At 35.4% G+C, this 27,681-nt stretch overlaps 3 protein-coding genes and 1 long non-coding RNA gene across 5 annotated transcripts; 3 read left to right on the top strand and 1 right to left on the bottom strand.

The window, feature by feature from the left end:
• Positions 1-555: 555 nt before the first annotated feature.
• Positions 556-12,210, top strand: LOC130993802 (uncharacterized). Its single transcript, XM_057918838.1, has 6 exons — positions 556-1,678; positions 1,823-2,011; positions 2,230-3,770; positions 3,897-4,178; positions 4,255-5,198; positions 12,201-12,210. Exons 1-6 carry the CDS (start codon positions 556-558, stop codon positions 12,208-12,210), a joined length of 4,089 nt encoding a protein of 1,362 aa, XP_057774821.1.
• Positions 12,211-14,975: 2,765 nt separating this feature from the next.
• Positions 14,976-17,436, top strand: LOC130992466 (auxin-responsive protein IAA27-like). Of its 2 annotated transcripts, XM_057917104.1 has the most exons (5): positions 14,976-15,813; positions 16,369-16,595; positions 16,679-16,817; positions 16,999-17,060; positions 17,154-17,436. In XM_057917104.1, the coding sequence occupies exons 1-5, from the start codon at positions 15,353-15,355 to the stop codon at positions 17,189-17,191; spliced, it is 927 nt and encodes a 308-aa protein (XP_057773087.1). In that variant the 5' UTR covers positions 14,976-15,352; the 3' UTR covers positions 17,192-17,436. The 2 variants fall into 2 exon arrangements, with proteins under 2 accessions (XP_057773087.1, XP_057773086.1); XM_057917103.1 differs by having other exon boundaries at positions 15,047-15,813; positions 16,999-17,436.
• A 392-nt stretch (positions 17,437-17,828) lies between these two features.
• LOC130992465 (uncharacterized) lies at positions 17,829-21,618 on the bottom strand. Its single transcript, XM_057917102.1, has 4 exons — positions 21,214-21,618; positions 19,956-20,400; positions 19,693-19,808; positions 17,829-18,407 (listed from the first exon to the last, which is right to left on the bottom strand). Exons 1-4 carry the CDS (start codon positions 21,551-21,553, stop codon positions 17,986-17,988), a joined length of 1,323 nt encoding a protein of 440 aa, XP_057773085.1. The 5' UTR covers positions 21,554-21,618; the 3' UTR covers positions 17,829-17,985.
• A 4,569-nt stretch (positions 21,619-26,187) lies between these two features.
• On the top strand, positions 26,188-27,186 carry LOC130992464 (uncharacterized). The gene is made up of 3 exons (XR_009091293.1): positions 26,188-26,476; positions 26,770-26,812; positions 27,053-27,186. It is a non-coding gene; the product is annotated as an uncharacterized LOC130992464 (long non-coding RNA).
• Positions 27,187-27,681: the final 495 nt, after the last annotated feature.

Genomic DNA, 27,681 nt, shown 5'->3' with positions numbered 1-27,681 from the left:
GGATTTCCAGATTGGGCTTCTCCGGAACCGCCGCGGATCCGGTTTTCCAATCAGACGCGCTCGAGGATCCGGATTTGAGGTTTCGGGCAGTCTTGCGAAGAGGAGATGCGGCGGAGGTGTGGCTAACGTATGCGGCAGGCTGCTTTTTGAATAGTTCCAATTTAAGAGATGGGAGAGGAGGTTTGGAGGGAGGTGAGAAGACGAGGGGCGGGGAGTAACGGAGCCAATGGGATGGTGACGAAGCAGCAGAACCAAAAGACTCAAAGGTTTTCGAAACTTTGGAAAGATAGAGACGACAATGAAGCACAAAGAGTTACATTCTTTTTCAACAACATTCCAGAAGATTGTAGCTTCGATTTTTTGAGGAGAAAGTTCGGTTCCATGAGAGAACCGATAGACATCTTTTGTCCAAGAAAGAGAGACAAAAAAGGGAAGCCTTTCGGTTTTGTTCGCTTCGAAGACGTTGAAGATAGGGAAGGTTTGCTGGAGCAGCTGAATAAGTTGTGGATTGGGAGCTATAAAATTAGGGTGTTCAAACCGAGATTCGAGAGAGAAATGAAGGTCCAAGGAAGTAAAGGGAAGGGAATCAAATCTGACGCGGGTAGAAAGCCAGAAAAAACAAAGGTCGTGCATGCCGCAAAAAGAATGATGGGTGTTTCTTTTAAGGAGGTGCTCACTGGATCCAAAGAAGGGGAGTCAGGATCTTCGGATTTGCTTCAGTTTAAAACTTCGGATGAGGAAACACGATGGCTAGATGGAGCCTTCACGGGTTTCATCAAAGATGAATTCTTGTGGGAAGAGATTAATGAAGAAATCAATAGCGAATGTGCTGGGAAACTGAAGGTGACGACGATGGGAGGAAATTTGGTGTTGATACGTAGTGTCTGCGACGCGCCAATAGAAAAAATTTTAACCGAGATGGATGAATGGAGTGACTTCTGGTTTCAATGGAAGAGGAAATGGAACGTTGTGGATGTGTTTCAACAACGAGTTGTGTGGACGAGGTGGGTCGGGATACCACTCCATGCATGGAATCCTCGTTTCTTTGAGTTGGCAACTGCAAAGTTCGGTCGGGTGTTGAAGATGCATGAGAAGACGAAAGAAAAAGAAAAACTGGATGTTGCTTTGATTCAAATATCCACGGGCCTTAGATCCATTGATCAAGTGACGGAGTGTTGTATTAATGGAGCAAGGTTCACGTTTCGCATTGAGGAAATTCACGAGAACCCTTTCTCTTCCATGATCGGAGAGCCGGAATTAGAGGATTCGGCATCGGATGCAGGATGGACGAGTGGGGAGGAGTCCATGGATCCGGCAGCTGCAACCATCGGAGATCGGAACGAGAGCGGTGAAAGGGGTGATGATGTTTCGGTTCTCCAAGAAATCAACGTTTCGTCTCCTTCAATTCAAACCGTTGCAGACACGTTTGTCGAGGAAACCAATTATGAGGGGGTGTTGGCGGGAGGATCGAAAATGCTTTTGAATTTGGTTGGGGCAGAAGGTGAGGGTCAACCAATCGTTAAGGATGGGCAGATGGACTGCCACGCTTTTCAAAGCCCAAATCAGATTTTAGAGGAACAGAATTGGGTCGACTCTCAGAAGATACAGGAAAAAAGCATAACTGGTGGCTTTACTGATGTTTCTCTTGATGGGCCAGGAAGAAGCGTTTGTGAGGGAGGTCATACTTTAAGGTCGACCCAAGCGCAAGGAGAGAATACAAGCGCTATTCTGGAAAGGGATCGAAATTCAAAAGGAAAAAAAGGGAGAGAAAAGAAAAAGAATAGAGTCAGGGAGAAAGAGAAATGGAAACATTTCATTTCAGATTTAGAGCCAATTGATGGAAGGGGGGAGGAAGAGGCAGAGCAGGAAAGAGAGGGGGAGAACGAAGAAGGGCAGGAGACGACAGTTGGAGAGCAAATTTCAGGTCAGCAGATATGGGATTTTGGAAAGAAGATCGGGCTGTCAAGTCGAATTCCAGACGAAGATGTTGCTCGACAGATTGAGGTGCAAGGTAATTTTCTTTCTTGTGAAAATGCTGGGAGTATTTTGAGGAATGTTTAATGAATTTGTTATCTTATAACATTCGGGGCTTGGGGAGTGTTGCGAAGCAGAGAGATGTTACTGATTTGGTGAAAGGGCAGAAGATCGATTTTTGTTGCTTACAGGAGACAAAGATGGAGGTGTTTAAGGATTTGTTCTGTAAATCTTGGTGGGGGTCTAATTATACAGATATAGCGATTAGAAATTCGGAGGGAAGGGCTGGAGGAATTGTTTGCTTGTGGAATAGGGAGGTTTTCGAAGCCTCTAGTACGTGGGATTTACCAGGGGCGGTAGTGGTGAATGGTAGGTACAAGGAGGGTGATATCTTATGTTGCATCATCAATGTGTACGCACCAATCGGTTCAGGGGATAAGCGGATATTGTGGGATGCCTTAAGTTCAATTGTGGAACAAAATACGGATAGGAGTGTATGTATCTTGGGAGACTTTAACTCTGTTAGGAGGAGGGATGAACGTGTGGGCAGTGGGGAGGGGTTTGGAGTGGCTGATGCAAGAAGTTTTGAAGAATTTATCCGGGAGAACGATCTGGAGGAAATTAAAACTCAAGGCCGGAAGTTTACTTGGTACAAACCAAATGGAAAGTGCAAGAGTAAGATTGATCGTTTCCTCGTTAATGAGAATTGGCTGGCTGCTTGGGAAGGGACGTCGGCACGAGGACTTCAACGTTCAATTTCGGATCACTGTCCGATTATTCTCACTACAAGATCGGAGGATTGGGGACCAAGACCATTTCGGTTCCTCAATGCATGGGTGAATCATTCGGAGTTCGAGGAGATGGTCAAACAGGTTTGGACGGTGAATAATGTGGGGGGATGGAGCTTTTTTGTGGTTAAGGAGAAATTGAAGAAACTCAAAGAGGTATTGAAGGTGTGGAATCGGACTTCTTTCGGTGAGATTGACAATAAAATCCAAGAACTTCAGAAGGAACTTCAAGAGAAGGATAAGGTGGACGAGCAGAGAGGTCTTCAAGAATCAGAGGTGATCAGGAGAAATGAGATTCAAGCCCTGCTCTCCCTTCAACTCAAGAATAAACAGATGATGCTGCAACAGAAAGCCAAACTCAAATGGCTCAAAGAGGGAGACACTAATTCGGGTTTTTTCCATAGGGCAATTCGTGGGAGACGGGTTAAAAACGAGATTGGCGGAATGCTCTTTGAAAACTCTTGGATATCTAAACCGGAAGATGTTAAAGCAAGAGTGAGAAATCATTTTGAAGATTTTTTCAAAAGGAAAGAACGACAGATGCCTGATTTCCCTATAGACTTCATGAGGAGGAAAATTTCAAATGACGAGAGGCATTGGCTGATAAGGGATTTTGAGCTGGACGAGATTAAAGAAGCAGTTTGGAGCTGTTGTGGAGATAAGAGTCCGGGACCCGATGGATTTAACTTCACATTCTGGAGAGCGGCGTGGCATGTGGTTAAAGAGGACTTACTTCAGCTTTTGAAGGAATTTCACGAAAATGGAAAAATTCCGAAAGGTGGTAACGCCTCTTTTATTGTTCTGATTCCGAAGAAAGAAGGGGCTGGGTCGCTCGATGATTTTCGCCCAATTTCTCTTATCACCAGCTTGTATAAAATTGTGGCTAAAATCCTGGCTGAGAGATTGAAGAGGGTTATGGGGTCGATCATCTCCGATAATCAAAGTGCGTTTGTCAAGGGTCGTTTCATCCTAGATGGAGTGGTTATTCTGAATGAAGCTATTTTTGAGGCAAAAAAGAAGAGAGTAGGCCGTATTTTCTTCAAGATTGACTTCGCAAAAGCATACGACTCTGTGCAATGGGATTTCTTGGATATGCTTCTCAATCGACTTAACTTTGACGGAGTTTGGAGGAAGTGGATTAAAGGGAGTCTGGAATCTGGAACGGCAAGTGTATTGGTGAACGGGTCATCGACGGGAGACTTCAACATGGAGAGAGGTTTGAGACAGGGTGACCCGTTGTCACCTTTCCTTTTCCTTATCGTGGCAGAAGGCCTCAACGAGTTCATTGAAAGAGCAGCGGAGAGGCAGCACCTGGTTCCGGCGAAGATTGGCAAGGATAAAGTGCCCATTTCACATCTACAGTACGCGGACGATACTATCTTCTTGTTGGAGGCAGATGACAGAAATTTGGAGAGCGTGAAAAAACTCCTGATTCTCTTCCAGTTCGTCTCGGGTTTAGCTGTAAATTTCGACAAAAGTTGTCTTCTGACAGTGGGAGTGGATGAAGCAGTTGAGAGGAGATGGGCATCGCTCCTCATGTGCAAGATCGGATCCTTGCAAGATCGGATCCTTTCCGTGTAACTACTTGGGTACTAAAGTGGGGGGGCGCAGCAATGGTGTTGGAGATTGGAAGTTTTTGGTTAAAAAGGTTTCAAACAAAGTGGCAAGCTGGAAGAAGAGACATCTTTCGCTGGCAGGACGAATTACTCTAGTCAAGTCGGTTTTGCAATCCATCCCGGTCTATCAATTATCCCTCGATTTCATACCTAAAGCGGTGAGTAAGGAGCTTAATTCACTGGTCTCAAAATTTTTGTGGGGAGGAGGTACACAGACGGGGGTTATCACTTGGTTTAAGTGGAATGCCTTGTGTCTCAATAAGGATTCAGGAGGTCTGGGGTTCCGGAATATCGATTGGTTCAATCAGGTGCTGTTAAGTAAGTGGCTCTGGAGGTTTTTGGGGGAGGGGAAAGCTCTTTGGGTAAGGGTGATCAAATCGCTTTATGGGGAGCTAGTGTGGGGGGAAGGGGGAGAATGTTCGGTGGCGGGAAGAGGTGGACAGAAAGGGTGGTGGCAAAAAATTGTGGATAAGGGAGGAGGAAGGACAGATCGGTGGTTCATCAATAATTTGAGGCGAAGAATTGGGGATGGACTTGAGACCAGCTTCTGGGAGGATGTGTGGGCGGTAGACAAACCCCTTAAGTTTGTGTTTCCGAGATTGTTTAATTTGAGCCTGGATAAGAAAAGGCTGGTTGGTGAAAGCGGGTTTTGGGAGGGAGGGTCGTGGGTTTGGAGGGTGGAGTGGAGGAGGGAGTTAAGGGAGAGGGAGAAAGGGCTTGTGGAGGATCTCCGGTTGGTGATTGCTGATTTTGCTCCTTGTGTAGATGAAACAGACAGATGGAACTGGAATGCGACAACAGATGGATGCTTCACAATCAAGTCGGCATATGAATTTGTGGCAAAAACAAGACAGGACCAACAAGTTTTACCTTTGGAGATGGCAAAGGTTTGGAAGGCCCCAACACCAAATAAAGCCAAGGTGACGGCATGGAGATGTCTTAGAAACAGATTGGCAACATGTGATAATTTGAGTAGAAGAAATGTCCAGATCAGCGTGGAGGAGAGATGGTGTAATGCATGTGTTTCTAGTGAGGAAACGACGGAACACATGTTCCTCCATTGCCCGAAAGCAGCGGCGGTGTGGGACCAGATCTTTCAATGGCTCGACATCAAAACGGCAATTCCGAGAGATATCTTTCAACACTTCATTTCTTTCATTGCGGCTGGAAAAAAGAAGAGAGAAAGAAGACTGCTTAAAGCTTTGTGGGTGGGAACAGTGTGGTTGCTCTGAGAAAGCAGGAATGGTAGTCGTTTTCAGGACAAGGCTTGGGATATTGATAGACTTGTCTTACAGATTAAGGGGAGACTTTGGAGCTGGAACGAGGCCTACAAAATCGTGGAGTTAGGAATTCCTTTTACTTCTTGGTGTTCCAAAGATTTTAAACTTGTTTTATTGTTTTGATTGGCATTCCTGATGCCTTGACCCCTTTTCTTTCAATAAAAATTTTACTTTACTGATCAAAAAAAAAAAAAAATTAGTGACTAGAAAAGTGCGATCGTTATTCATTTTGACTACCAATACACAATACTGCAAAAATGACATACGCTTTTCACATTTTTTCTTTTAAATATTTTTATTTATAGACATATAGTATATATCTTATAATATTAAATAAACTATCAATCATAAAAATAATAATGGCGTTGATGGTAAAAATATGTGATAATTCGAGTCTTGGTTAAACGTAAGAAATGTCATATTCGTAATAAAATTTAGATAGTTATAATCCACCAAAAAAAAAAAAGGATCACACAATATATAACGATTGATACTATGCGAAAAGAGAGTACACGTCAAGTTTGATCGAGAATACGGGCGAAATGTGCGACCATCTAAGGTCCAAAGTTAAAAGGAATTTGAAGAAAAATAGTGTATATTATGATATTGAAAATAAAAATAAAAGTTGACAGTGCAATCTATGCATTACTCTTCTTTTGGGTCCCGTTAGAATGAGGAAATTCCAATCTCATTTGATTTTTAAAAAACTAGCCGTTCATCCGGGCGATGCATGAATACATTATAACATCATTTTGTAAAAAAATTTAAAATAATCGCTATAACTTATTAATTATGCTTAAATATAATTTATTTGTAAGACAATTAAACTTAATTTCTTGATCAACGAAACAATCTATGTTATCTACAAATAATAAATTTGAATTTCAACTGTGTAATCTGTAATTATATTTTATTATATCTAATTAAATTTTATTTATTGTTCTATTATATATTTCTTCATCCATGTATTGCACAAAAGAATCACAGTAATATACTAGTTTTTTTTAGGCGCATAGTAATATAGTTTTTGTTTACATTCAAACTAGAAAATTATAAACAACTCACAAACTAACTTCTTCTTTAAACAATCAATAATAACTTTTGATTCAACCGCCATCCAAACAGCGTAACAATACTTCTTAGGATGACATAATATAAAGTCCAAACACAATATCTCCTGTACACCCGGATGTATGAATCGTACCTGATCCGAATTCTGACCTGAATTTGACTCAATTAAACTATCTTATCCGAATGTCAAATGTTAATGTTATTTACATGTAGTGTTAGTGTCATTTCAATATAGTATTAGTGTCATTTGTAAAACAAAATAGTGTTAGTGTCATTCCAAGATCGTGTTAGTGTTAGTGTCATTCCGTGTTAGTGTTAGTGTTATTTCAAGAAAAAATTATCAGAATAGTTCAACTGGGTCAGGATCTAGGTCGGATACAACCCGAATGTACGGTATACCCAGGTGCACAGTGGACCACCTCAAGTCCAAATAGGCTCTTTGTTAAGCCCCATTTCGATTGTCCTTCTGACGCAAATTTTAGCCCATCTATTTTTTGTCTTGTGAGAAAATCGAAAGGACATTATCAATGTAAAATGTATATCATATTATATAATGTTGATAAAAAAAACGCATCACACATTGCATTGTACATAATACACATAATCAAGGAAAAAGGTTATTATGAAATTATCTCACTTTTTACAAGACAATATAAAATTATCACACTATCCATTGATATAAAATTATACTTTGATCAAGAGAAAGGTGTTAATCCAGAATTTGTTATCACGTTAAAATAAACGAGTTACAAGATTAAAAATATTAAAGCTTATTCATTTTCTTATACCTCAAAACAAATAAATCGTGTATATAAGAATGGAGAAGGAAAAATTGTCCAGCTATATATGTCTAACATTTATGCATGTCAATCTTGTCATGATACTTTACACAAAGAAAATGAGTAATTATTAAATCGATTCATACTTTCACTTGAACTAAGTCGTATAAAAAATTTGATCTCTTACATTAAAAGATAAAATTGTAGTGTTATGATGCGTGTGAACTAATATTTAGTGTAGTGTAAAATAATTATTTAAAAAGAAAATAAATTAAATTAAATAAAACAATAAAAAAATGAATACATGCTAGTTTGATTGAGACTGAAAGAACATACGAAACACTCTATTTTCATAAATTTAATTTGTTTTACTTTTTTTTATGATAAGGGGAATCTACATACGCGATTCGATGTATGGCATAATGCATTGGATAAACTATATGTATTTTTCGTGCAATAATTTGCAATTTGAACTTGAAGCTTTTTATCACTAATTAATATTCACTTTATATAATTGAATTAAGAGCAATATTATAATTTTCTATATTATTATATTCATGAAAGAATGGATTATTTATTCGGATATGCATAATTTTCTATTACTTATCTCAACAACATTATACTCATCATTACAAAATATAAACTACACAAAATTTCATTATTACAAAATACTCCATCCGTCCCAAGAATCTTGACACATTTGATTTCGACACGGGAATTAAGGAGTTATAGATTAGTGTTTTAAGTATGTAGTTAATAAAATATAAAAATGATAAAGTAAGAGACAAAAGTTAATAAAAGTGATAAATTGGAAAAGAGAATGTAATAAAAGTAATAAAGTAGGAGAGAGAAGATAATAATAATTATTTTTTATTTGGAAATGTATCAATATTCGTGGGACGGTCCAAAAAAAAACGTGTCAAGATTCGTGGGACGGAGGGAGTATAAACTATACATGTATTTATAATTTAATTTTATCAAAACACGTAATTACAATTTGAATAACAAAACTAGCAATGTACTTAGTAATAATTTATTAGAATGAGGAAAATCTCTTAAAATCGTACCACAAGATTAGGCTGTCTAAAAGAGCTTCGTGTGGTCAAATACTTTAATTATACCCGTGGACCGTAGTCAACTCAACTATCCGACGCCGTATTGTCTCCCAACCACCCCGGATGATGACGTGTCAGCCTCTCATCCCTCAGATGAAACTGGGCTGATCTAGGACCGTTGGATCGCATCCGCACGCTTGATTGCTTTTGGGATTTACCCAATAATGACAGTAGATACAGGCATGGTAAAAAAATGGGAAAAGAAGCAACACGCTGTGAAAAAGGCGTAAATTAGCTGTCAAAATTAAGGTTAGAAGAGACAGAAAAAGTACAAACTGTCTTCATCTCCTAAATCTTTTGTCTGATCCATAATTATTAGTAATTTGATTTCTTGTTTTGTTTTGTTATGTTTATATACATATATTCTCCAGTGTTTGGTCGTGCGATATGCAAGTAAAATGCAAGGGTAAAACAAAATTTACTTATACGGCAATGAATCATATCAATAGTAAAAAGCCAGAAAAGCGCCTTCTACAGAAGACTCGGAAAACAACAAACGGGTCCTTTGAATAAGGAATAAAATCAAGAATGCTATTCCTTCCAATGCACCAAATTACTTGATGGACTACTATTTAATTAGATTGAAATTTTGGCCAATTTTAGAATATTGGGATTTAGAGAAAGGACTTTCGGAATAATTATTTGGTGTTTAAACTTACTTTGCGCTTTGGAAATGGCGTATGTTTTTGTTTTTAATTTGTGTAGTGTTGGGATAAATTATGATGATTAGAATATCATTCTTTTTATATACAAAATATGTGATTTTTTTTGTTTGAATACTCCATATTATGTCATGTATATTACACCAATGAATTATCGGAAGAACAATTAAACTATTATAAATCACATTATAAATTCTATCCAAATACAATTCACATATTACTGGTGGGACTTGAACCCATTATTTTTTAAAGATAGAGCATTTGATCCTTCAATTTTGCCTTTAAAATTAGATTTTATCGATAAATATGAAATAATGACACTCAAAATATCGAATAATTTTGTGAAGTGAGATATAGAAATCATATCCAAGGTCGTGGAATCGGAATAGTAACAACTAACAACACAAATCAATACCTGCATATGTATCATCGATTCATCATAACAATACCAAGAAAGGGAAATGAATTATATTACTTAAACATTAATATTATCATGTTTTTCGTATGTTGTTGTTCTTGATTTTTCATTTAGTTCAATTGAGGCATCAAACCTTGTTGATAATAGTACTACTATATTATTATCAAATAACTACTCATTATTAGTCCAATTATATTATTATTATTATTATTATTATTATTATTATTTGAGGGAATTACTCGACCTAATTTAAACACGATGCGTAGGTTAATTAAAGCCTCAATCCAGTCAAATAAAATCCAAGAACCAAATTATTACACAACGTAAATAAAAACAAAAAAGACAAAAACAAAATTCAAGTATTTGTTAATGCATATATAGCTCCAAAAATAAAATAGTTTTTTTGTTTGGTAGTGATGCTACAATGCAAATGCACGCTCAAAACCTAGTTTCCTAACTCGCTAATAGCCGAATACGTCACAATTAATTAAGCTCTTAATAAAAAAACAAAATACTATATGTATATTTTTATTTTGAAGATAGAAGGAATAAATGAGAAGGGATTTGCCTAAGATTTTGGTATGGTGGGGACAAAAGAGGGGTGGCACAGTAATCTGCTGGTGTTTAATATAGTAATTATATAAATATAAATAGAAAATGGAAGTGGGGCAGTGGGTGTGGTGTTGATTGTTCTATACTGGTTTGAGCTTTTGTGTCAGCCTTTTGCAGTTGCAAAAATTATTTTTAGGGTTTCGTTTCCAACAGTCTCTGTCTTCTTCAATACTGTCTCCCCCATTTTTATGTTTTTTTATAGATTTATTGTTTTTATTACTACTTCCTCCCTCCCTCTCCCATGAATTTTGAACATTTTTTTAACAAAATCTTAAGGTATTATTTTTTCAATATGAAGTGTGTTAGGTGAAAAAAATAAAAATAATAATCATATAAAAAAAGTGTTGAAGCATCGTGGGACAATTTGAAAAGAAATAATGCTCAAGCTTCACGAGACCGAGAGAGTATTGAATATTATTTTTTTCTAATATAAATCCCCATTTTTATGTGTATATATAAAAATATATATATATATATATCTTTTGTTCTTCATAATATAATTTATAATCATACATCATGTGACTACCTTGAAATATCCCCTCCTTTATTTATTTCCCTTTCGATAATATTTTGGAATATTCACAAACAATGTGCCAAGAAAATTCACAATGTGTTTTGATTAGAATCTTAAAGGTATTTGAAATTTAACGAAAATTAGTTATTTACATCGACTAAACTTTTATTAAGAAAAAGAAAAAAAAAATGCTTTAATAAAATTTTCTTATCACATCGGTATTCGGTGGTGAAATATACTTACATCGGTCGTCCTACTTGGTTATAAATATTGATAGTGCCTTTCAAAAAATATTATAAATAAAATTGTTACAATATACTTTCTTCGTTCCATTACAAATGCCCTATTTTTTTATTTTATAACGAAATGTTCTATTACAAATTTCACATTCCTTTTTTTTGATAACATATTTCTTATTTATACTTAATATTTAAATAATTTTTATCAATCCACTTTATCTGCTAATTATATTATTTTTTAATATGCATGCACAAAAATAATGGAACATTTGTAATGAGACAGATGAAACATTAAGATCAACAATATGAAAGTCTGAATATATAACAACTAAAAATTTTATATTCATATTTAAAATAATACTATCTTTTATGACGATTATTTTAAAATATATATATATAGAAGGAGAAAATCAAAACTCTAAAAAAGCATTAAAAGAATAGATTTGGGTTGGGTGTTTTCCCAGTGGCAGCCCAAAACATGAAAGAAATTTATTTGAAAATTAATAGAAATTAATATGGTGATTTGGACAGGTGAATTAAGGTGGTGAAACTAGGGAGAGAATGTTTGTCTTTGGGTGGTGGAATCTGATGAAAATCTTTCAACAACATATTTTCCAAAGATTCTGCTCAGATGTGTGAAATTCGAATATATTTTTCCCAGCACCCTTGTTTTGCCAAATTCATATATACATGAAATTGGTTTTACCGATTAATCGCTATCCTACGCTCCCCGCTGCTTTTCACTCTGCTTTCTCTATCGTTCAAGCCGTGCGGTTTGGCATTTTCTGGCTAACCTGCGCGCTTGCTCTGCCCCCAGCGCACCTTAGCTTTCAATTTCTGTAATTATATTTAATCATGGAAAAAGGACTATGGTGCGTGACTTGTCGGCTGAGTTTAGTTTTTTGCCGGATTGGAAAACACATTATCATGTCTCCCCTCTTGGCCCCACTTTTACAACACCTACATCAATTTCCTCTCTCTTTTTTTTTTCATAATAAAGGGGGAACGCCATCATTTCTATATTGAGTTAAAAAATGCCCGTTTTTCTTTCATTTTTGTTACTTAAAAAAAGAAAAGAAAAAATAAACTCACTATTTTAATCTCTGATGACTCCAATCTTCAATTTATTCAGACAGACTTAAGTGAAAATGAAAAATATGATTGTTTTTATGAAAATATTGACTTTTATATGATAATGAAAAGTTGTTATTTTTATAAATATTGATTTTATGCTTAAATTTAAGTGAAGGATCAGCGCACCTTTGGATGTTAATGAATTGCTTTGTTTTTTACAAAAATCTTTATACTTTTCTTATGCTCCTTTTTTTGAAAATATCTAGTGTAATGAAATTATATATTACGATGATGAATTAATTAAATAATAATCATGTTATTACTACTCAATATTTAAATAAAATATAATTCAATATTCAAACAAAATACAATTCACACGTAGTCAATGAAACTTGAACGAATGACCTCGTGGAAGAGATAGTCTTTATGCTTCAATTTTGCCGTTTGTATTACGCTTTATGAACCTTTTTTACACCTTCTCACAAATTACTCATTAAATTGTCAAATTAATATATAACTTTAAAAAGGTATAAAATTTTAAAAATGTGTAAAACATTAATCTCGTAAATACACTTATGATCAAAATATGAAGATAAATTTAGTTCATTTCAATATAAACACAATATTTTTATAAAATTTAATATTTTCCATTGCAAATTAATGAAAATGTGCATTTTTAATGTTCACCAAATTTTATTCTCATGTGATAGTCTACAGAATCATATAGTGGTGAACCAATTTCAAATAATAAGATATCATATATTCAACCTCAAAACGATTGATAAGATTCGACATTTGATTTTAAAAAATATTCGATCCATCATAAAAAAAATGTTAACATCATTCGAAGGACCCTACTTTTACTTCGTCTTGAGAATTTCATATAAAAATAAATTCAATTTAATATTTATATATTTTTCGGTGTGCGTTTATGGGACTTGCGGTTATTGCATATTAGATAAATCAAGTGTCACATGTTCCTGTGAAATTGTTGGTGAAATTCAAACTTGAAATTCTTGTCACGAAATTATTTATTCACCATTTAGCCATTTTCAAGTGAACAAGATTTGCATATGTACATAACTCCGATTTCAAATAAAAAAAAATCTAAAAACTCTGCTTTCAAATTGTTATCAAATTTGTTGCATATTATACTCGAGCTGTTGCGATCAAGTATTGTTACCTTAATTGTTAAAAGTAAATGATGTGGATTAGTATTTTTTTTAGGCGAAAAAGTAAATGATGAATTGTTTGATTTTAATTTGAGAATTTTATATAGGGCATGGTTTCTTTCTTTTTCTTTTTTTTTGATGAGGAAAGGGTATTATCATTAAGAGTAGTGTTAATTTGGACAAAGTTTGTCCGGACAAAAGAAAGGGTTAAATAGTTTCAAAAATCAATTTATTTAAAAATTTTGGTTCAAGGTTAAAAAGGATTTAGTTAGTTTTATTATTTTCTCCATATTATAGTTTTTTTTTTTGTAATTTTTAACATTTTTTATATTTTTTTGTTATTTTTTGTAGTTTTTGTACTTTAAAAATAATAAAAATTAAAAAAGTTATTAAAAAATTACAATATGGAGAAAATAATAACACTAGCTAAATTCTTTTTTATTTTGAATCAAAACTTTTAAATAAATTTATTTTATAAACTATTTAATCATTTTTGTCCTAACATATTTTGTCCAAATAGTATTATTGTATCATTAATTAATAAGATCATCCTTACAATATCTTTCAATCAACGCGGAAAGTTATTGGACCAACGCTGTGAGTTATATGAGGCATAGTTTTTGTTTTTTCTTTTTTTTTTGAGTGCATATGGGGCATAGTTAATTATATGTGTGCTTGTTTTTTTAGTTATCGTTTTTTGTGCGTAACGAGATTATGCAAGTGTCCCTAAGGGGACACCAAACGGTGCGAAGTTCTGTCTACGAACAGTGATGTCTATGGATCAAACCCCACCGCTCCCCTTCCCCTATATAAAAAAAAAAAAAACTAGATTATGCAAGTATGGTGTAATATCGAGTATAATTTAAGGGTGTGTTTGTTTTTTATCCCTCTAAATTGAACGATAACAAAAATTTATGCCTTTAAATGTCTCATTTCTTATCCCACATTTTACACAAAAGAGAAGTTCACCATTTTTCTTCCTTATTTTCACTTCAAGAAGGGATAATATAATCACACCAAAAATGGAGGGATAATATTATCCCTCATTGAAGTGAAAATAAAGAAGCAAAAATGGTGAATTTCTCTTTTTTATAAAATGTGAGATAAAAAATGAGATATTTGAAGACATAAATTTTTGTTCTCCCTCATTTTCTCATCCATCAAAGTGAACGCATCCTTAATAATATTATTTTGTATATATCATCAATAAATATGTTGATAAGGCTCAATTTAAAATAAAAATCGAATCTTATGCATATTATTTAGAATGATGCTAAACAGCCACATTGTGGCCATCCACAATTTACCTAAATAGAAAATAATTTAATTTACTTAACTTATTTTTTTTAAATAAAAATAAGTTTAGTTATTTTATTATATTCTATATATTAGTAGTTATTTTTTTGCAATTTTTTGATAACTTTTTTTATTTTTATTAAAAATAAATTAACAATAAAAATGCAAAAAAATAAAAAAATAGTACAATATAGAGAATATAATAAAATAACTAAATCCTATTTTTATTTAAAAAATAAATTAAATAAATCAAGAATTTTTTTATTGTACTGATTTGTGGGTGGCCACAATGTGGCCGCATAGATTTATTATATTATTTATTTATGCAATAAAGAAGAAGGTAAATACAATTTTGGGAGAGAAAAGCAGCAGCGAGGAGATAACAAAGAATTTTATTTTGTAGAATATAATTAGTGTTTGAAGAAAAGCAGAGTAAAAGTATATATTATTTCCCCCAAAACATTTATGAGCTTTAAGCAATTATGATATCAAAGCCATGATTATTTCCCTCCCAAAAGAGAAAAAGAAAAATAAAAAAGGCTACAGAAAGGCCAAAGAAGCTTCTTTTCTGCATCAACAAAAACCAGACCTCTCTTTTTTGAGGCACAAGAACAACTCTCTCTCCCTCTCTACAAACTCATCCTCCTCCTCTAGCTCTCTCTTGCTCACTCTCTGAAACAATTAATTCGCCAAAATTCCACAATTTATTGTGCCACTCTCACAAATTTGAGGGGAAATTTTGATGTCTATACCTCAAGAGCATGACTACATAGGGCTGTCGGAGCCCCTGCCCTCGGAGAAAAGCTCTGATAAAATGGCGGCGGCGCCGTCTCCTTCCTCGAATGACGAGAGAAATAGTGTTTTCAATCTTAAGGAGACCGAGCTCCGGCTGGGATTGCCGGGGTCGGAGGCGCCGGAGAGGAAGGGCGGAATTGGAATTGGGGTTTCTCTCTTTGGGAAAGATTTGAAGGATGAGAGCAAGTGCGTGAAAAGTTTCGTTTCGGGGGCGAAGAGGGGGTTCTCTGATGCTATAAATGGTGCTGGAAAATGGGGATTGTCCATTAATGGCGAATCTGGGGCTGATTTGATGAAAAACGGCGGCCTCAACTGTTCGAATGAGAGCTCCGTGAAGCAGGAGATTCCTTCTGTGAAGCCTGTTGCGGAGAGTAAGAGTGAAGCTGCCAACACTGCCCCTGCTTCAAAGTGAGTTCATCTTCATCATGCATGTCTCTTGTTCTGCAATTTTTATTTATTTTTGTTTTATGAATTTGTTGATTGCATGTTTTTCTTTTGAGATTATCTCAAGTGAAAATGTGTGGATGGTGATTTAACTCTGTGCTTGGGACCATGATAAGGTTTGGTTTTGTTCTCTTTATGCCTCATGTTTTTAATTGCTCATACTATCAAATTTTATGTCTGGAAAAAAAAAAGAATTTTGGAAATGAGTTCTTTAGGTTTATTCTATGCTTTTTCTTTGCATATCAGTGGATGCCCTTGAGCATAATTTGATCGAGGATTCCTCCTTTTTGTGTCGTTGTGCACTTACTCCACTTAACATGCTTTTAAAGATGAGTTTTTGGCCTTCGATTGGATTTCAGATATATATATATATATATATATATATATATATATTTTGTATTTGGAGAATTTGTTACAGGAAATCGAATCCTATGTGTGATAAGGGAATATATCTATATATGTTATTGAAGGTGTTGATGGACTCGTTAAGAATAAAAGTGATGTTTTAATGTATGATAGGGCACAAGTAGTAGGATGGCCACCAATTCCATCTTTTCGAAAGAGCACCCTTGCCACAAATATACCCAAGAAGGATGATGTTGGTGGGAAGTCGGGGTCGGGCTGCCTATACGTTAAGGTCAGCATGGATGGTGCTCCATACTTGAGGAAGATCGATCTCAAAACTTACTGCAGCTATGCAGAGATTTCGTCTGCTCTAGAGAAGATGTTTAGCTGTTTCACCATAGGTATGGTGTATAGAGAATGTTCGTTATCATGGTTTCTCATTGCTCCATAGCATAGGGTTTAATTCTTAGTCGTGTTTTGACAGGACAATGTGGGCAGGGGCTAGCAGCGAAAGAGCATCTTAGCGAGAGCCACTTGATGGATCTCCTCCACGGCTCTGAATACGTGCTGACGTATGAAGATAAGGATGGTGATTGGATGCTTGTTGGTGATGTTCCGTGGGAGTGAGTAATTTATCTTCTTTAAATGTTCCTTTGCACGTTTTGAGTTCGTTTGACATGTTGCTACAATAAGAACAAACAACAGAATGTCTACAATCTTGCATCTGTTACAAACATTTTAGAGTACTTTTATGAGGTATTTCTATTATGGCTAGACGTGTTTATGTTGGGGGTTCGATTGCAGGATGTTCACGGATTCATGCAGGAGGCTGAGGATCATGAAAGGCTCCGATGCAATTGGGTTAGGTATGGCCGATGACTTTCTCAAACGTGTGAAAGCATCATCTTACAGAATTGAAATATGCATATATTGATTATCTCTCAATTGTGCTTGTGCAGCTCCAAGAACCATGCAGAAGTGCAAGACTCAAAATTAGGGCAGAGAGCAATGACAAAAAAGTGAAAATATCGGAATTTCTAAGGGTTTTCTCTCTCTTTTTTCCCCTCCGCTTTAACCTTACCTTATTAATAGATTTGTAGTGTGTCATGAATGGAAGTGCTGCGGACTATAAATTGGAGACCATCCAAATATTTTGCCACTAATGTGTACCACTTGTGTCTGTTTTTCCAAAATTGTATGTAAATTAAGTCTTCTTAAATTCCAAGTGATTTTATCTCTTTAGTTGCTTAACCAAGATATAATCACTATTTGTGATTGTGATTCTTCCATCTAATGACCGGTGAATCCCGACAATAATAGAAGTAATAGTGCAAATTTCACCCACTAGGTCAAAAATGGGACCCTTTTCTTTTTTATTATAGTAGAACTAATAATTCTTTCAGCTGCCGTATCTGACTGGAAAAACTAGACCTACTTTTGTTGGGATCAGATTCAACTTCACAATGCCCATTTGATTCTACACAACTTTAGACGACTCTGATCCAGAGACAAAACTTAGCAAGCCATTCAAAGAAGGCCTAATTGTCATACAAAAAATATTCTTGCAATGATGCAGTGTGAGGTTCAGGGGCAATAATGGTAATTCCGATGAACAAGAAAGACAAGCAAGCAGCTGATAGAATTACATCTTTCGATACTCAAAAGTACGACAAAGAAACACCACCTAACACAATGATTTTGGAACTACTCATAAAAAAGAGTGAGGAAAATGGAGATGGATATTAACAAATTCAAAATTACAAGTGCAGAAAACCTATCGTGTCCGAGAGATTATGTTTCAGATTTAGATACCTGAAGATATACCATTTGTGTGTATCCATTAAATACAGAAGGATCGAGCTGCGATAAGCCAAGCTTCCGGAACAAACTGTATCTACCATCTTCTACAATAGGGGTGGCAGTACGTGCTGGATCGTATCTTGTCTGATGTGTAAGTGAAGGGCCAGCGACTGGGGGTAGCTCCCAGTAAACATCCAGAACCGACTCCACAAATCTGCTATTTTGAAAATGTTCACCATATGTAATTGCCTTGTGACTGTGGTTGAAATCGTCGCGCATCTGCCCTCTCACACCCCACCACGCCTCTCCTGGCCCACATAGCTCGTCTATGTCAACTGCTTTCTCCCAGAATTTCCTCCTCCGAAATCTTATTCTAGCTTCATCACTATCTTTAAAGCAGCTATGCCCCCCACCTGCAATAGCAAGAGCAACTCTAACTGTTACATATCAATCTATATGCAATAAAGCAAGTATTTGATAGGAAGAGTCTAACTGTCACTTGCAAAATGCATACGCACATTTAGCTGTCACCCTTTAGTTACATTTGCGTACTTGTATAACTTTATGATTTATTCACATAAAAATATGCGGGGTGAAACAGATAAAACTTGCATTAAACATTCATGTAACAGGGCAAAATGCATTTCAACAGAACTATTATTGAAACCTTGGTTCAATAGTATGGAAAAAGAAAATATAATTAGGCAAACACTATTTACAGTAAAAAAGATAAAGAAAAAAGAAAGAATTGGCAAGCTCCGTTTTTGGCAGGTTTCTTGTCTTTTTTTCAGATGGACATTTATAAGTCCAGAAGGTCTCCTCTAGATTCCAAGATTAATAATCTTCTCCATTAATTAACCCCTAGACAGCAATAAAAACAACCACCACATTTGCTTTGCTGCTGTGGGCTCTATTTACTGAATAGACTCTCGAAAGTTCTCCCAGCTTTTAACAGGGAGTCTCACTTTTCGCATATCCACTATTTACCAAAACTGATCCTCTCCAACTATTAAAAGCTTGACAACAATCAAAACAATTACTCCCCTTGGTTCTGTTGCATCATCAACTAGGTTTAAACAAACATTTTGAATGTTACCCTAGCTCTGTCAGCCGTCAGGGAGTGTCACTTTTGCATTCTCACATTATGCCTTCTCTTTTGTTCTGTCTATACTTTCATTCAAAGACCTTGCATCAGAAAGTATGAATACCTTTGATAGGTGCCAGAATAAGTAACCATCTAGAAACTGAAGCAGTTACCTAATATTTTTTATTTTGATGTCAAGGACAAGAACAAAGATAGTAGGGAATGAAAAGGAAAAGCTAGAAGGTATTCATACTTTCTGATGCAAGGTCAAAAAGGTATTGCACATTTTGATGCCTCAGAAACACCATATAAAAACAACCTTACTGCATTAAAGAGCAGTAATTAGTTTCAAGTATTTAGCCACAGTGGAAGGAATGGCATAGTAGATAAACTTGAGAAGTCAATTTTAATCCCATCTAAATAGGCAGGAAACCAAATACAATAAAAATGAAACTAGAAAAACAACTTGGTGCACCAGAAAAGGCACATGAGATTCACTGATACTATCAAAGTTGTACCCAATATATTTCTTTGTCAATTAAACAGCCAGCTGACTAGAATAAAGGCATACACTTTGGTCAAGGCCACAAAGCTGTAAGAGAAAGAAAACATACCTCTTATATAGAATTGATCACATATTTGTCTGAGCGAGTAATGATCTCCCGTTCCAGTATCATAGTTGTCTTCAAAAATTAGATGCTTGAAACCAGCTTTCAATGCTTGCTTTAATCTGCTTATCAATGAGTTGCATAAAATAGAAAGAGTTACTAGAATTTATATGACTAATCTTTTTAATTTCTACTACATAATTCAAACATTCACTAAATGGGCTATTTATAATAACCTTGCTGTTAAGAAACTACATCTTAGATCTTACCTCTTCAGTTCATTTTGGTGGTCATCAAAGAAGACAAGAACCCGACTACGGTCTTTGATCCCATATTTCCTCATCACTTTTCCCCAATCCATGCTTCCAAAATCTACAAAGTCTTTTCCAGCAAAATATGTGCAATTTCCATCAACATAAGCAGGTCCCTTCTTAAGGTACTTCTCAGGATGACGAGGTGAAATTGACACAATAGGTATATCTGGCAAAGCTTGCCTCAAAACCCAAGTCGAATGCCCTTTAAAAGCACCACTCTCAATCATTAAGTCTGGCTTCAACCATCTCGTGACAAACCATAGCCCGAAACTGTGGTCGAAACCCATTCCATACATGTTGTTTTTAATGGGCCGGGTTTCATATATTGGTATGAACTCTTCAAGACCAAGCAGCAAATCCTTGGACGTCCATTCTACATCTTTTCCATGTTTCGATCTGCCTTTTGACAAGGAGAACTATTATATGAGTGCAAAATCCTACAAAACTTATTATCTCTAAGATCACAAAATTAGATATCAGTAACATGATCATGCTCAAGGGAAATGGGAATATTTTAAACGGTTCTACCATACAATTTTGTCAATGGAAGTCATGCGTAATTATCAACTGAACACAAATAATTAAACAATAGGATTGCTTTAATAACTATAATAAGACAAATATGGTAACTAATACCAGCAAACTATATTCAAGAAAAACAACCAGAAAGCAAAGCTAAAGCACTGCCACCACCCCCCAACCCACCCCACAAAACTAAAATGGTACGACAGCTTTTAGCAACATTGCAGGTTATTTTTCATAATTCAGAATATTCCACTAACCAATTGCACATAACATAAAATCCTCAAATCACAAGTAAATAAATAATCTATTGCTTTCATGACAAAACAAAGAATATTGATTCTCAGAACCCAGTCTTCCATTTACTAAAGTACCTAAACATGATTTTATCAATAATACTAGGTGATTATCCATCCAATCTACAAAAATACAAGCCTTCATATACGTAATCAAATATACTCTAGAAACTAACATAATTACAATTCACCAAGTGTGATGTGATGTGATATGCCCAAAGATAATGACCGGCAGTTGCTATAATCAATAACTACTGAAGATATAGATTATAACACGACCTATTTACCCTAACATCGCAATTAAGATTTGGAAATAGGTCAGTGAACATTCGGTTTCTAAACCCCCAATGCTCAAAAGTAAAAAACTGGTCGACGCTAAAGAGATAGCAACTTACACCAAGGAACACCTAGGGATCCGAAATCCGACTCGAGAGCATCAAACCCGAAAAACCTCAACCGCGAGATGTGATCGGAGGTGGAAGCCGAGATGCAGACCAAATCGCGCGAATTGATGATGACGGAGAGGATAATGACGATTAGCAGGCCGATGGCGAGAACGGGCCAAAGATATCCGGTTCGGGTCAGGAAATTGGTGGCCCGCATCGCAATTGATATGTGCTTGCGGGTCTTGGACTCGTCGCCGGCGCCGTCGTCAAAGAACGCAGCGTCGTCCGTGGCGTGTGGTGACCGCCGTATAGAGAGGGCTCTCTCGAGCATTTTGTTCGCCGTTGTCATTTCACGCTCACTGCGTGCTTTGTGTGTGTGCCTGTGCCGCTGCAGCTGGCCACTTCACTCGGCTGCACTGTGATTTTATTGAAGGCGATTGATTTATGGATATATCTCATTTCTGCCCCTCAACTATTAGTTACTACGAAACTGCCCCCTCGAACTGTAATTGACTTTTATGCCCTTTTAATAGAGCTAGCAGCTAGGATATCGAATTTTGAATAATCCAATAACCGAATCGAATCGTTCGGTTCGATTATCTAATAAGCGATAATTTCAGGTATTGATTCGAGTTCGGTTATTAGTTTTTCAAAAAATTCGGGTATCGGTTAATCCGAATAACCGATAAATATTTAATTAATAATTTATTATATATTTTTTAAAAATTAAAATTATTATATACTATCTTAATTATAATATTTAAAAAAAAAACAAATTTTTGGTAAAATAGAATTATGTTGTATTAAAAGTACAAGAATGTGCTTTGGTTTAGTGGATAAGTTGCTCTTTATATTGTTGAATACGAGAGCTCGATCATTCTAAGTAGCAGATTTTTTGAATTTTAACTTTTTAAACGGGTGTTCGGATACCCAAATAAGGCATATTTTGGGTTCGGGTAACCGAACAAAACCGTTTAGACAGCCCTAGTGCTAATCATATATTCTCTGTATCTTAATTCAATAGGCATAGGACTTGGCCACGAATGTTAAGAAATGAATAACTTATAATAAAATAAAATATTAAAATAATCATTTTTTAAGAATATATTTTATCAGAAAATAGTAGAAAAAAATTAAGATATTAATTTTTAAATAAAAAGAGATATAATTATATGTGGACCACAATGACATTTGATGTAAATAATGGATTATGTGGATATATTTGTTATGTATTTAGTTTCATTTTATGAAGTAACCTATTGAAATAGAACATTCAAATAAGGAAACATGATCTATTGAATTAGGACGAAGGGAGTACTATCTCATTCCACCAACAATTACTCGATTTGACGTCCACAAAAAATATACTACTTTCCTTTTTTGGACATGATCTCACTTTCTCTTTTTAACTATAACAACTCATTTTTATACGGCACCGCACTCAATTCAACCACAACCCACATTTATACTTTACATCTATGAACTACTCTATCTTTCCTTTAAAATTATGGTGCAATGGAGATGACATGGATTTTAAAATAAAAGTGTGGTAGTTGTGTTTGAGTTGAGATTGAATCTCACATATTTTTGTAAAGAGTGAGAGGAAAAATTTGTGGGATAATTTTTAAATAAGCAAAGACCACAATCTTCAGAAACGTCCCAATATGATAATAAAATCACATTTTTCTGGGACGGATGGTGTATTTTCTAAAAGGTTGTGTCCACCAAGAATTGTATACTCATAGTGGACAAAGGTAGTATAAATTAAAACGCGGGCACTTCGGCGACCGAAACGACGATCGCTGATCTGGTCACCGAAATCATTCATTGATCCTTAACAAGATCAGCGATCGCCGATCTTCATCTTAGGGGCAAAATCGAGTAAGAGAATTCGGCGATCGCAACGACGATCGTCATTTTTGTTCTTTAAGCCTTCTTATTTTCGGCGACCAAAATGGAGATCGTCGTTCCTCTCGCTTTTTCGTCCTTTTCTAATTCCTTCGTCTTTTTCTCGATTCTAGGCCCTTTTTCTGTATGCTCTCGCCCCTCGGGCATATTCCTTCAATAATATTGCTCCCAAAACACTCATTCCTGCATAAAATTAGTCAAAACTATACACAAGCGTGACATCACAAATTATATAAATTTAAATTCAAAAGACAGCACGCAAGGCTTAATTCCAACACAATGCAAAGAATATAATCCATAAAAATTATGCAAAATGAGTGTATATCATTTAACCAAGCATAGATTCTTTTTAAATATGACATTAATCTTGTTGTCACAAAGTTGGATGATACTAATGAGATTCTCCTTGAGACCATCCACAAACACAACATTTTCAAGTTTAGGACCTGCATCCAGTTCCTATGTATCTTCGGTCAGTGGTTCAGTGGTTGTGATAGGTGCATGAACGTCCTATTTCCTGGCTGTGAGAGCTACTGCATCAACTTCTATATCACTTTTTGTACGTTCCTTTAGAAGGTCATCTGCAGATACTAGCTCCTTCTTAGGGTTTTCTTGTTGAACAGTGAAAAATACATATTTTTCTTCAGATTCATTTGCACTACCGTTTGTCTCTTTATCACTATGAGAAACATTATAAGGCTTGTTATGTTTTTGTGATTTCTTCATCATGTTGGCGTATTCAGATTGAATGTGTCCAAATCCATGATACTCATGAGTCATGACATTGAATACATGATTCTGAGGATGAAGTATGCTCATTCTTGAACAGACTGAAAACTTTTTCAAAGTTATTGGTGAACAAGAATTAAGATTCAATCAGGTATTCTTGAATATCAGGTAGAATGACATTTTTTTTAGAATCTACAATGACAGAATTTTGTTTTCCAAAGTCAGCAACAAAAGCAATGCTTTTATTTTTCTCGATTTTTTCAGATCTTGATCAAGCTCATTTCAAACTTTCTCAATGAACCAACGAGTTCTTTCAATTTCATAGTTGAGATTTCTCTCGCTTCATCAACGATAGTGACTTTATAATCAAATTTTTTAAAAGAGATTGCATAATTTTGCGACCAAATTTTTCTTCTGGCATCTTATCTCCCAACGAGAAACTTTCATTGGCTATGACAAGTAACCTACATGGAACTCACTAATAGTTTTATCTTCATCCATCTTTAATTTCTCGAACCTGGCAGCTAGTTGTTGAAGAAGTTGCTCTTTCACCTTTGAGTTCCCTTCATATACATTTTGAAGCACGTCCCATGCTTCTTTAGTTGTGGTGCACATTGAGATGGGGGTAAAGGCATTCATAGTGACAACAGTTTTAATAAAATTAAGTGTTTTCCGAATGGCATTTGAAGCAACAAGCTCAACACTAATCCACTTGTGTTATCATTGTTGTCAGCATCTTTAAGAATAGACCATCCAACTTCAATAGCAGTCCATGCATGCGTTCTCATCAACAGATCTGATAAACAAAATCATACTCATCTTTGAGTATGCAAAGGTAGTGACATCAAGTAATGGTGGTCTAACAACATATCCACCTTCTCTTTGGGTAGCCATCGAACACCCGAACAATAGCGCATGGCAGGCGGCAAAAATACAAGATCAATACCTATAAAGCAGGTAATTTGCTCTGATGCCAATTGAAATTGTCACCTGTCTAAACACACACATATATTCTTGCAACAGACAAAGTAAGTACATAAGACGATACTGTAACACAGAATGTAACGAAAGCTATAATGAACAGAACACCAAGGATGGTTACCTAGTTCGGTGTTAAAACACCTACGTCTAGGAGGCATCACTCAGGGAAAATGTTTCACTATCTGAAGTTAAGTTACATAAGGACTTACAATAAGACCCGATCTTACTTAGCATCTATAACTTTCCAAAATATATCTCACCAACGATGGAATATTGAAAGTTAGATAGCAACTAACTTCATAGGCGTGAACACCTAATCCCTCACAAAAGATTTCACCAATTACTTAGTGAAGAACAATGAATCACGAACACATGAACACAATCGCTCAAGCACACGAAAAAGTGATTTCACAAGATAAAACAAAAACTCAACATATGACCGACCTGGTTAGACTTAATTACGAAATATTCTAAAACTCAAGAGAACATTAAACGAGCAGCACATCTTCGTTCTTCTCTTCCCTTTATATAAATATAGCACGTAGAAATCCTAACTTAATAAGAACTCGTCCAGGATAATGTTGATCAAATAATCTGATAATTATCCTTCAATAATATAGAGCCCGTACATATATTGTTGAACAAATTTTTGGGTCAATATACTATGTAGAACTATATATGATGAGTAATTCCACATGAATAAGGAGATTGGTTCTTATTTATATCACTGCAAACATGTACTCATGTACGTACCAAACATTGCAGGTACAGTCTAAATGACAAAACAACATAAAGTATATAAACTCTATGAATATGTATTACTGTAATTTGTAATATATGAAATAAATATCTCAAGAGTGCATTATTGTATATATATAAATGCATTATTTAATTATTTTTTATAGTTATTTTACCTAAATAATGCATTATTTAATGTGAAAATCAATTTTGACCACTATTTAGCTAATACGCATAGAATAGATTCACTACAAGAATTGAGCACATAGACAACACAAAATAGACAACGTATTTTAATAACTGTATTGTCAAATATTACATAGACAACGAAGATGACTAATTCTGTTGTCTATAACCATTAAAAAAGATGGTCATAGACAACATAATTTAAATTCTGTTGTTTATAACTGCCTTTAGACAACATATCTTAAATTATGTTGTGTATTAATATAATAGACAAGGGATATTCTTAAACTATTGTCTCTGTTTAACACATAGCACAACATAATTTTAAAATACTTGTGTATTTCTTTTCTTTTTTGAGACGAAATACTTGTGTATTTCAATTGAAAAATAAATAAATAACCTTTAACTAACAAAATAATTAAACTCTAGATAACTGCTATTTCAAAAACTATTCCTTAATCAACTGCTCCCCCTCCCTTCCGTCCGGTGCCGCTGCAGCCTGCCACGCTCGAGTCTCGACTGCCGCTCACCACTGCCCGCTACTGCCCGCTTCCGTTGCCTCCTTCACCAGCCCGGCGTCTCTTCCCTTCGGCGAACGGTTGCTCGTCTTAAACAGCCGCACCCGCGTCTTCGCTCGTCAACTCGCCGTCCACCACCATCGCTGTCGGCATTAGAAGCCACGGCCACCGGAGACGACTAGCCTCCTCAGCCACCAGCTCCTCGCCCTAAGGTTAATTCTTTGCCTCAAATTAGGGCTCTAATAGCTAATTTCGAATTAGGGCTCCAAATTTTGAATTTATTTTGTTTTGTGTAATTGTGGTTGTGTGGATGCTGTAAAATTCAAATTAGGGAATTGAATTTTGAATTTCTTTTGTTTTGTGTAATTGAGGCTTTGGTGACTGAATTTTGAATTTATATTTTAGTAAGTTTCATCATCATCGCATATCTATGTAAGTTTTTGTTTACATTCCAGCCCTTGATTGATGTGGAGTTGCTGAAAGTATTTGTTCGTACTTTGAACAGTGTGTGCCGATGAATTCTTCTACTGTGCAATAACATAGCTCAGGTATGCTTCGTGTCTGAATTTGTAAATCATTCTAAAAGCTCTGCTAATTTAATTGATCACATGACATGGTAGAGTTGAATTTTTGAGAGTTGATGAAGAAATGATGAATTTTTCGTGGTTCTGCATGACACTAAAAATTTATGATTTGTTTTCTCTTTGTTTCTTTTGATTGATCGATCACCTGTTGCTTGAGATCTTCTGTTAAACTTGAACTTATCTTATATCTATTACATAGTGCAGCTGATGGTTTAACCCGATTGAAAATGAGCAGAATCAATTTATTTGATCTTGCTAGATCTGAGAGACAAAAGCAAACAGGTGCAGCTGGAGAACGCTTGAAGGAAGCAGGGAATATTAATCGTTCGCTTTCACAGCTAGGGTATGGTTTTCAGTATTAGTCATTTGGTGACTAAAAAGGGGAGTTGTACCTTTGTATGTTTAAATGGAGTTGGGTACAACCCAAAGACCCCCCATAAGAAAAGGAAAATTCTAAGTTGCTTGTGATGTTTAATTATCTGTATTACTTATATACGTAATTTATTTTTAGCAGCTGTCTGAGTGAGACTCTCAGTACTCTACGATTCGACCATAACTGCTTCTCAGAGCGTGAAAAGCGAAAGGCAAAGTCTAGTGTGGAAAGTGATAAAGGTATGAAATTACTTATATTCAATGTTTATTGAAGATTATATGTTAGCTTTATAGTCATATTATATCTTTTTATATCTTAAAGTTGTCGTATTTTATTTTGCTCATGTAGGTTCAAGCGAGTTGGATGGTTGATTTGTTGGATGATTGGTGGCGAATGAAGGTGTAATTAGTTGGAGATTTTATTAGAATTTTTTTAGTAGATAAATAAAGGCGTAATTAGA

This window comes from Salvia miltiorrhiza, chromosome 7 (assembly GCF_028751815.1).
Source record: "Salvia miltiorrhiza cultivar Shanhuang (shh) chromosome 7, IMPLAD_Smil_shh, whole genome shotgun sequence".
Lineage (NCBI taxonomy): Eukaryota > Viridiplantae > Streptophyta > Magnoliopsida > Lamiales > Lamiaceae > Salvia > Salvia miltiorrhiza.
This window is presented reverse-complemented; position numbering and strand designations above follow the sequence as displayed.